Source organism: Diospyros lotus, chromosome 5 (assembly GCF_014633365.1).
Source record: "Diospyros lotus cultivar Yz01 chromosome 5, ASM1463336v1, whole genome shotgun sequence".
Lineage (NCBI taxonomy): Eukaryota > Viridiplantae > Streptophyta > Magnoliopsida > Ericales > Ebenaceae > Diospyros > Diospyros lotus.
Genome location: NC_068342.1, coordinates 15,020,571 through 15,032,389, shown reverse-complemented (window position 1 = coordinate 15,032,389; position 11,819 = coordinate 15,020,571). Strand labels below are relative to the sequence as shown.

The following is an 11,819-nucleotide window of genomic DNA, read 5'->3' as shown; positions in this document are numbered from 1 at the left end:
GAGATGGCGATTTTTATGTTCTATCACCCCATTTTGTTGTAAAGTATAAGCACAAGAGAACAAATGGACAATACTTAGATGAGACAAACTTGAAATGTAGTAGAACAATATTCCCTAGCATTATCAGTTCAAAGAATTCCAATTGGATGACCAAATTAAGTAAACATTTATTACAAAAAGAAGTGACAAAGATTGCAATTTTGTACAATCTTTTATTAAGTAAAGCCAAGTACAACAAGAATGATCATCAATGAATGTAATAAAATAAGAGAATATTGAAACTTGACTCTACTAGGACCCTAAATGTTGGAGTGTACAAGATTAAAAGGAGCATTAGCTCGTTTATGAGGACAACTAGAATAGGAAGAATAAACATACTTACCTAAATGACAGGACTCACATTCTAGAATAGTTAATGAGGACAATGAAGGAACCATCTTACAAAGAGTGGAAAAGTGAGGATAAGCAAGCCAAGAATGGATTTGGAGAGAAAAGGCCCATGTTTTAGCACAAGCATATATCGTAGATGATGGCAAAGTCCCTCAAACTCATGTCTAGTGCCAAACGTTCATCTTGTACCTCAACTCTACACAAGAATGAAATCATAATAAAAAATGACATGACAATATAAAGATCGATTGAGACAATAAATAGAAAGAGAAATAGCTGGAAGTGGATTAACCCTAGCTATACCTGTAGGAATGGTTTTAAAACCATTAACCACGCTAATAAGAGGAAGGGAGGTAAATGAATCAAAATGAGAAAATAAAGATTTATTACCAAAAATATGCTTTGAAATGACAAAATCAAGAATCCAAGGACTAAGAGGAGCATGAGTAAGGCATATGTGAGGATTACCAATAGATGATAGAGTAGAAGGAAGAAATAGCTAGGTAACAAAAGCTATAAGAAAATGTTTGTCGAGTTGCTTGCAACTGACAATACTTTGCCAACTCCTCAATCGAGAATGTATGTGTATGAGTTGGTTTCTTAGGATGAGAAGAAGGATTAGGTACCACTAATTACATTTCTATACCCTCAGGAACTGTAATACTGGGCTTAAGAGGCTAACCATGGAGTGCATAGCAAGGATCCTTATAATGATTAAGGTGTCACTTACCACCCTGGCCACACCCAACACCTCTACCACAATCACCTCCAGATTCAATCTCAAAAGAAGATCCGTGAGTTTGAGAGGCAAGTATAGATTGGTCTCTAATCAAAACATCATAAAATGTCTATGTGCTACATAAGATTCAAGCAAACACCTCTCCCATAGTAGGTATAGCTGGACTACTCAAAATCTAGGTACAAACACCTTCCATATCAGTCCTAAGACCTGCTAGGGTAAGCAGCATAAATAGTTTGTCTCTTTATTTTTTCTGCTCCATAAGAACAGCCATAACAAGTATCATAATTAAAATCTGTCACAACAGATTGAATATGACTCAAGCAAGTACCCACATCTGAATCTCCCTACTCAATATAAAACAAATTAGCCATATCTGAATCTCCCTTCTGAATATAAAACATTCCCTTTTGAATATAAAACAAATTACTATAATATATAGTTACTAATTGTTAGATCCTAAGAGATCTGGCAATTGATCAACAATTGATCTCCTCCGATAGGGGGGAGATCACAGGATTTGAGAAAATTATCAAGAGAGAGAGAATGAGGGAGAGAAATAGAGAAAGAGAAAGAGAGAGAGAGAGAGAGAATTGGAGGGAGGAATTCAGAATGAAATTTGATTAATGCTTCCAGATGCCTCCATTAGTGGGATCAATGTCTTTTTATACTACCCCCTACCACATGGGTCTTTCCCACCCAAAGCATAACCACCTAAGTACAACATGTTAATGCTTCCCCTAGGTACATCATATCACAGCACTAACTACCTTCATCCATCTATACCACCATTATAATTGACAATTACATGACAATTACCCTCCCCTTGAGACACTTCTTATCCTCAATAAATAGTGAGCAAGCTGGCCATCCTGGGAAATTGGTTAAGTTGGTCCGGGAGATACTACTCCCAAGCATTGTTGTCCAAACAAAGGTTTGACCACTTTACTAGCCCTTGAATTACTGGAGCCCCTTGTTTGTAGATCACTCGTTAGTCTAAAATGGTAGCGAGCTCCTAGGGGAGGCTGGTGTCTATGGCTCCCGGGGGTAGCATGGGACTCACTGGCTGCATTCTTGTAGATTTCTTCAACAACGAGACGCAGAACACTGGATGGATTTAGGATCCCTCTGATAGTTGTAGTTTGTATGCCACACTCCGAACCCTTGCCATGATAGGGAAAGGACCATAATACCTGGCACTCAGTTTGGAAATAGGGCATGTTGTTAGTGATCTAAGTTGGGGTGTCCTCAGTTTGAGATAAACTTCCTCCCCAACCGTGAACTCCTTTTCACTTCTCCCTTTATCCACTAGTTGTTTCATACGATTCGGAGCGTTGGACAGGTCCCTTTTTGGCTGTTGTAAAACCTGTTGTCTTTGTTGGAGGTATTCATTCATTGTTGCCACACTTGTGGTATTTGGGAGGGCTGGTAAGAGGGGTGGTTTGTACCCAATTAATGCTTCAAAGGGGGACTTTTTAATAAAACTATGGTGGCTAGAACCTTAGAATTATACCATCATTAACCTAGAGACAACCATTTATGCCAGCCTTTAGGATGTAGAAAACATAAGCAACGGTGACTGTCATAGTAAGCTAGTAAACAACTTATCTCTGTCGGACACTATGCTCTTGGGAATGCCATGCAACTTAAACCACTTGGTCTGAGAAGATTTTGGTCAGAGCAATGTATGGATAGGTGAGGCTTGGGAAGTGAGCGAATTTCGTAAACCGATCCACTACTACAAAAATGCAATACTTCCCTTAAGATTTTGGCAGCCCCTCTATAAAATCCATTGAAACACTCTCCCATGCCTGTCCTAGGATGGTCAATGGTTGTAACAGCCCCAGGGAGGCCACCATCTCATGTTTGCACCTTTTGCACACATCACATGTCATAACAAACCTGATAGCCGACTCCTTGAGCTTAGGCCAATAGAAGAGTTGCTTTACCTTATGATAGGTGTTTTGTATTCCCGAGTGTCCCCCAAGGGGGGATTTATGTAAGGCTTGTAAGATCTTCTTCTTCAGTGCTACATAGTCCCCAACAACCAGCCTTCCCTTATATTGGATCAATCCATTCACTAAAGCATACCCCTTCTTGCTCATAGGGTTTACAATCAGCTGTTCAAGGAGGGCCTTGGCATGATCATCCATTTCATAGCTCACTGCCACCTCATGACACCAATCTGGAATTAACACCGTGATGGTTGTTGATGTTCCTTCCTCTTGACATTGAGAGAGAGCATCAGCCGCAATGTTCTCATTTCCCTTCTTGTACTGTATAACATAGTCTAGACCCATTAACTTGGTCATCCCCTTCTTTTGTAAATGAGTGTGAAGTTTCTATTGTAACAGAAACTTCAAGCTCTCGTGGTCCGTCTTAATTATGAATTTGCCCCCCTTAAGATAGTGTCTCCATTTGTTCACCGCAAAAATCATTTCCAACAACTCTTTTCTGTAGATGCTTAGGCTTACATGTTTAGGGGCTAATGCCTGACTTATAAATGCCAGGGGTCTCCCTTCCTACATAAGGACAACTCCAATACCTGAGCCACATGCATCTGTCTCTCCCACAAAGGTCTTGCTAAAATTTGGTACGCCTAACACCGGGGCCTCACACATTGATCTCTTTAGCTGCTCAAAGGCTGCCCTAGCCTTGTGCTCCCACACAAAACTATATTTTTTCAACAGATCTATTAGTGGCCTGCTAATCTCCCCGTACCCCTTCACAAACCGCCTATAATAGCCTGTCAACCCCAAAAAAGCCCTCAAAGCCTAAATAGTTGTGGGTCTTGGCCAATTGGTCATCGCTGCTATCTTTCTTGGGTCAGTACTCACCCCTTTGCTAGATATAATATATCCCAAGTATTCTACTTGTCCTTGAGCAAAGGCACATTTTGACCTTTTGATAGACAACCGGTTAATTTTGAGGATCTCAAACGTAGTCCTTAGGTGTTCAAGATGTAGGTCAAAAGTCTAGCTATATATCGAGATGTTATCAAAAAATACAAGAATAAAGTTCCTTAGGTGGGGTTCAAAAAGTTGATTCATCAGGGATTGAAATGTGGCGGGTGCAATGGTCAAGCCAAAGGGCATAACAAGGAACCCATAGTGGTCGTGGTGGAACCTGAATGCGGTCTTTGGGATGTCTAATGGGTTCATCCAGATTTTGTGATAGCCAGATCTAAGGTCAAGTTTAAAAAAAATTGTGGCATGTTTCAACTCATCTAATAGATCTTCAATGAGGAGAATAGGGAATTTGTCTTGATTGTGGCAGCAATTAATTAGCAATAATCAACGCAAAAACACCACGAGCCATCTTTCTTTTTGACTAACAATACAGGTGATGCAAATGGGCTATGACTTGGCCTGATGAGGGATTTTTCAAGCATCTCTTTGACCAACTTTTCTATTTCTATCTTTTGGTTAGGAGGGTAACGATAGGCCCGAGCATTGACAAGGTCTATATTAGGTTTGAGGTTGATTGTGTGGTTAAGGTGTCGAGTGGGGGGTAGGGAGTTAGGCTCTACGAAAAGATCCTCAAATTCAACTAATAGTATATTAAGAAGGTCAAGTTGGTGTACCTCTATGTTAGGTTGGGGTAGGCTGCTCACAGTCAACATGAATTCCCTTTCTGATCCCAGCTCCTCCTCCATCCAATCCGTGGCTTGAATGGAAAAAAATTGAGCCACTTGGTTCATCTTGTGCTGTATTATCTTTTGTAGTTTCCTCCCTATAATCAACTTGCACATCCCCACCTCCTTACTCCTGTCAGAGTCATTTTTTTCTGCCTCCTCCTTGAATGTTACCTCCATTTTATTGAAGTCAAAGTAGATTGGACTCACATGTTTCATCCAGTCTACTCCTAGCACCACATCACACCCCCCTTAGCTTAAGTAGCTTGAGATCAACCTCAAACTCTTCTCCCTGCATCTCCCAACAAAACCCTGCACATGCTAATCGGCTCACAACCTTATTGCCATTGGCCACTGTCACTATTAGAGGTTGAGTGTTGATTAGAGAACATCTCAACCTTCAGGTTGTTCCTTCATCCAAAAAACTGTGGGTGCTCCCACCATCAATTAGTATCTTCAGAGTTGTTAAAAGTGTGGACTCACTGTGTATTATTGTCTTTTTTCTTTTTCTATTTAAAGGGTGTTTGGCTTAGCTTAATTTTTGGTAAAGGGAGCTTAAAATTTTTCTCTACTTGCTTGGCAAATCATGAAGAGCTTATAAGCTACTTAGTTTGTAAGCTCTTTCAACAACTTATTTGGAGGGTGTTTTGCTTACAGTTCCCTCTGGTCAAAGGGAGCTTATAAGCTCCGTAACGGTTCATATATATATTTTTTAATTGGTTTGGCTAACTTGGAAGAGCTTATAAGCTAGCCAACCTATAAGCTCTTTCAACAGCTTTTTTCAAAAGCTAGTATCCTTTTGTTTTTTAGATAGAATATAAGCTGTCTCAAAAAAGCTATAGTTGTCCATGTAAAAGACCAAATTGTCCTTAAAATCTAAAATTTTACACATAAAGCTCTAGAGCTTGTAAGCTCCTATAGTTTAGGCAAAGCCAAAACACCCTCTTGGTAAGCTAATACCCTATAACTTACTTTTTGGTAACTTATAAGCTATCTCAAAATAAGCTGGTACTGAATATATGTCCAAATTACCCTCATTAAAATAAGCTCTTTATCCAAACACTTTATTGCAGACAGAGAATTCACAATTCAATATTGCCTGGATAATATGGAAAAATATGATACTTTTGCTAACCTCACAAACATAAGAATTTATGACAAATTTGACCCAGGGGGCAGTGCAGACTCTGCAAAGCATCATGGGGTGTTCGGGAGCGATGTTCCCAAGAGCTATTGGAAAGATCTGAAATTGGCTGACTATATTAACCTGTGAACTTGGTTCTCCTCCCCCCGGCCCCCAAAATATATAAAGAAAAAACCCCTAAAACAGACACATGCACGAATGCAAGCATTACATCCAAAGAATACGTATTTACACTCTTTTCTGAACAATAAGCCCCATTATGAACATGCATGCATATAACATCTTCACTTTTAAAATATTGGAGTCTCTGGTTATTGTCACATACTCAATTTTCTTCCATATTCTTAATGATAATGAAATTCATGCCCAGAAGTTAAAATGAAGCCTAAATACTGTATCTAGATAAAATTTCTATTTCTGTACAATTTACGAGGTGTGCACTCAAGAGATAATGCAATGGTTTCCTTTCTTTTTAACTTATTTCTTTGTTTGTCTTATATGTTGGATCAACATTTCAGACAACAACATATCAAGCCTTAATCCTCCCATTACATGGGGTTGACTACTTCGACATTGAAACCCTAGAGAAAAGAATCATCTCCCTCCATAAAGAGAGTGAGACTCTTTTTGATTTGGGACTTTACCTTTGCAACTCTCCTAGAACTATTTTTATCATAGTCCAAATAGCAGTCACCATTTCAGTCCACATTTGGTCAGCCTCTCCTTCTATGGTCCAATCTCTTATATCACATTTTTTCCTTGAAAATGGTTTTTTCTTCACCTTTTAAATTCCACCATCTAATCTTTGCTTTTTGTTTTGTATCATTTTTTTTATATAGATGCCAATTACCAAAAGTCTATGTTAAGTGGTCAGGCATTCTCCTAGTATAACTTTAAAATCCTTACAACATAAGCGGTTATCTAGTCTCATAAGAAAGTAGTCTATTTATATGTGATTAAGTGTCCACCCCATTTTTTAAACCTAGTGTAGGCTAAGATAAGTTCATGTGTTGTGGCAAAATCTGAAATAGCTCTGCATTCATTATTTCTTTCCCCAAGTCCACAACCTCTATGCACATCTCTATACCCATTCCTTTCTCTACCCACATAACCATATAAGTCCCCTCCTATAATGATCTTCTCTCCTCTAGGTATCCCTTGTACCAACCCCTCTAAATCTTCCCAAACTTTTGCTTTTATCTCCTCCCCTAACACAACTTAGGGTGCATATGCACTAACAAAGTTCATAATGTCTTCTCTTTCCTCTTCACATCCACTACTCCATCCTTTAAAGTCTTATCCATAATAATTTCCACTCCTTTTTCGTCCAATCCTTCTCTGAGTACCAAAGTTCAAAATCAGATTGTGTCACAATTTTACCCTTGTCTACAACCCATCTCATCTCCTAGAGGCACATAATATTAATTTTTTACCTAATCATCACACGCATCACTTCCAAAAATAAGTAAAACAAATCACATGCTAATATAATTTAAACAACAGTGTGCGATAACATTAGCAATGAAGCAAAGGAGCAAGAGAACCAGTTTCAAAAATCTGATGATAAGTTATTTATCTAATGTTATTTCCATACAAATTAGTTTGTTAAGTCACAACTAATACTCCTAGTCAAGTATAATATGGCATGAAACCATTTCAAGACATATCAACTAGTTAAGAAAACAATTACCTCTTTCATAATTGGCGGAATCATCATACTAATCTTGTGCCCACTTCAGTTGGTAACCCATTGCATAAAATTCAATCCAATCTGATGTCCAAGTGTTTATCTGTGGAAAAATACAAGACAATAGGTGAGTTCAATAAAACTAGACACGTGCATATATATGTTTTTTTATCCTAATTGCATGCATTCAACAATTAATTCAGTTAAAATACCTTACAATAAATTCAACAAAGAGAGATAAACATGGGCATTATGGTTCAACCAGCAAAGTCAAAAATTATATGGTGTTAAAAGTACCTCTCCACTCACAATGCCCTGCACGTGTGGCCAGATAGACGTAGAGGCATGTGTGTGTTGTCTGAGATAAGGAGGGTGTGAGACTCCGACCATTTAAGTATGTACTTGAAATTAAATTGTTTATTGAAAGGTGTTTAAGATCTTCAGTATATATAGTAAATTTGAGATGTAGAAACATAGCTTATGCTAACATAACCAGGAAGATCAACCATCAGCATGACTGGCTGACAATCAAGATATCTGGAAAGGTATCAGGGGGCAGAAGTTGGTTGAGGATAATAGGAAATACAGGAAACCAACTGCCCACACCAACAGTCAACTGTTGCAATCTACTGGGGCGACAGTAGAATGATCAGTGGAGTGATGGGACAGGGTGGTTATGCAGACTCGGTTCTATTGGGCTAAGTGCTCAGAGTTCTGTGGTAATATATGGACAGGACACTCATTGAACACTTAGCAACATATGAGCACTTCTCAACTGCATAGAAACAATATGTTACTTGTTAAAAAACAAAGACAAATAAAATCATGCTACTATTAATTATTTAGTTATCAATGACTGAAACCCAGTTCAGCTCTAAAGAAAGCTTGCGATGAATGTAAAAACATGAAATGGAATAGGGCATCATTTGACCCAACAGATTGGTAAGAGGATGGATAGGGAAGACGAATCTTAAAAAGATTGAAGGGAATAGAGAAGCATCTATGATTTTGTTTGACCATGCCATTTCTTTTTCTTTTCTTTTCTTTTTTTTTTTTTGGGAGAAGCAGGTTGCCAAAAGCCTATGTCCAAATATACTACCCTTACACAGCCCTAGCAAGGTGGGGAGCCTCATGCACTAGATATGCTCTTTTACTTTACATAAAGGAGGAATACAATGAGTCATCATTTTTAAGCCTAATTTCATAAAACTAGATCAACCATGCATACATGTAGGAAGTTCTAATCATGTTGCTCAAACTCGTTGGACTTCGTCAAAGATAAATAGTAAGAACATTTATTACCTATTCATACTTTTCTTTGACTAGTTTGTATCTAATAATTGCATTCATTTTTCAGAGCAAATCATACATCTGCTGCACCTTTTTTTTCCATTTTTTCTTTGTTCAGTACAATTCCCTTTCAAAATACAATTAATTAAGCATTAAAAGACTTTAGGATACATTTCATGGAGGATTCTTTCTTTATTTGCAGGCCAACCAAGTATCTAATACACATTTGGTAACAATAGGGCGGAGGCAAAATCACCTTATTCACCTCTTTCCACACAACGGGAACACAAGAAGTTTAGGGTCCGTATAGAAATCCCAAGTATTTATAGGTCTCTCTTCTTTCTAATCTTTACAACATTTCTTTTCTTCCTCCCGTCCTATAAATTAAGGCATCTTCCTAGCACAGTCCGAATCCTCAAGCATGGAAATGATTAGCAGGGTCAATTCATTCCAAACCAGTCAATCTATGCAAACAGAAGAAATCTGCATATTTGCAGCGTATGAAGAACCAATATATTCTAAAATCATGGTGAATCTGCTACAGCACTGCAGTCATTATGAAGGTATTGAAAGGAAATTGTACAAAAACAAGATTTTTTCCTTATATATGTCTATTTGATGAAATGTTCACACTCATTTTCTTGTTTCCATATGTTATCATTACCGTTGTATATAGTTTGATGTCAAGCGTATACTTTGGTTTCAAGGAATAGGAAGTTTCTAGACATGTGATACTGAAATTTCTTCATCTATCTCAATCCGTCTTTTGTTTTGTTTTTGTTTTCATTTCTTTCTTGCAGTCTTTAAGTTCGGAAGCCTGGTTGAAGCTTTGACTGCTATTGGGAAGAAAAAGGAAAGCATAAACCTCATCATAACAAACATCAACCAGTCAAACATAAAAGGGTTTGAGATCCTCGAGTACATTGAAAAGAGACTCAATCTTCCTGTCATCTGTAAGTATATTTCAAATTTCAACAGAAGTTTTCCTGTATCTTTTTGTCAACTTAGAAACTTGATATGGGTTGGAGTTGGACTGCATATTGAACATTTTCTCTTTCTGAATTTCCATACATTTTATAGTTTTACAAAATACTTTCTTTCTGCTTTTGTTGCAAATCCAGCAATGCCTCCCAATGAGAACACAAATCTTGTGTCCTTAGAACTATCCAGTGCAGTTCAACTATATATTTTGAAATCATTGAGCATAAACAACTTTAAAGCCCTTTGGCAACATGCTTATGAAAAGGAGACAGGCAAAGCAACTAGTGATCCAAGTGTATCACTTGTCCAAGCGGGTGCAGTGGAAGCAAGGCCAGAGGAAACAGAATCATTTTCTGAAGCATCGAGGGCTCATCAAAATCGAAACAGAAAAGAAGCCGACAACAGACATGATAATAGTGAAGGGAGTGCCAGAGATGATGCCCCGAGGGAGAGCAAGCGAAGGCTGGTTTGGACTGATTGGCTGCACATTAAATTCTTGGAAGCCATTGACATCTTGGGGCCTGACAGTAAGAAAAAATTTCAATCTTACACTTTGTTTCCATTTTATGAATTTTTATTTATTTATTTGTAAATTTACATTTTGGCAACCCAGAGGCTTTCCCGAAGAAAATAGTTGAAGTTATGAATGTTCCAGGACTCACAAGAGAAAATGTTGCAAGTCATTTGCAGGTTTGTTGTTTTTCATATCTGATAAATTTCATTCAAATTTCCTTTGAATTTATCATTCAACTCCATCTCTAATAAGAAAGCCAGAGAACACAAGTTCTCATGTCCAAGTCAATGACAACTTTTGATGCGCGGGCATCATTAATCACTACCAAATCCGGAACAATAATATTTAAATACAAATTTAGCAAGCAGATATGCTACAGAATATCAGCATTTAGTGCCATTAAATTCAAGAAAGCATAATACCAGCACATTTCCATGATCACTTGCTGACGGAACACTCGCACATTTTTCAGAAATGCCGCAGGAGCAGGAATGGAGCTCAAGAACGGATGCAGTGGGCTGCTTCCAGCAATGGAATTAACCCACCGACTCTGCCCACGGAACCATCCTTCCCCCCAAGCCTTTCTTCACAAATAAATTACCTGGAAAATCTCAGCTTCAGGCCATTCCAACCATTGTTTAGCATTACCAACTCTGCGTCTTCCATCGACTTCTCCCATTCATTCCTCCGCCCATCATCAACCACCACCAGCATATTCTCAAACTTGAGAAACAAAGAATGGCTTACAGGGAGCAGCAATCAAGGAAGTGTTCAATACCCCCATGGCGGCAGTACTTCTCTCAACAGCAATCAAGGAAGTGTTCAGTACCCCTATGACGGCAGTACTTCTCTCAACCAAAATCTCTTGAATTTTGTAACTGCACCGCTGACTTCTCCTACAGGTCCAGCCCAAGTCGACCTAGGGCATGCCCCTTCTAACACCATCCTTCCCAGCAATACTGAAATTTTTTGTACAGGTCCAGGACGAGTGCATCTGGGGCATGCCCCTTTTAACAACATCCCTAGCAATACTGAGAATTTTTCTACAGCCATAGGGCAAGCTGATCTAGGGCAAGCCCCATCCAACACCATTCTTCCTAGCAATACTGAAACTCCTCCGACAGGTCTAGGGCAAGTGGATCTGGGGCATGCCCCTTTTAACACCATCCTCCCTAGCAATACTGAGATGTTTTCTACAGGCATAGAGCAATTTGATCTATGGCATGCCCCTTCTAAAACCATTCTTCCTATCGATACTGAAACTTCTTCGACAGGCCTGGGGCATGCCCCTACAAACACCGTTCTTCTCGGAAATACCGAACCCGGAGGCTCATTCAACAATGGCGATCAGGTTCCAAGTTCCGGCTCCGGCGGCACATATGTCGGATTTCGCATCGCCAGGGATGAGATGTTGATCAGGGCCGGTCAGCAGTTTATGTC

The 11,819-nt window shown here is 38.8% G+C and overlaps 1 protein-coding gene across 1 annotated transcript; it reads left to right on the top strand.

Annotated features, from left to right (window-relative positions):
* Nucleotides 1–9,410: 9,410 nt before the first annotated feature.
* On the top strand, nt 9,411–10,772 carry LOC127802113 (two-component response regulator ORR26-like). Its single transcript, XM_052337805.1, has 4 exons — nt 9,411–9,447; nt 9,685–9,837; nt 10,006–10,392; nt 10,479–10,772. Exons 1-4 carry the CDS (start codon nt 9,411–9,413, stop codon nt 10,625–10,627), a joined length of 726 nt encoding a protein of 241 aa, XP_052193765.1. The 3' UTR covers nt 10,628–10,772.
* The last annotated feature ends 1,047 nt before the right edge of the window (nt 10,773–11,819 follow it).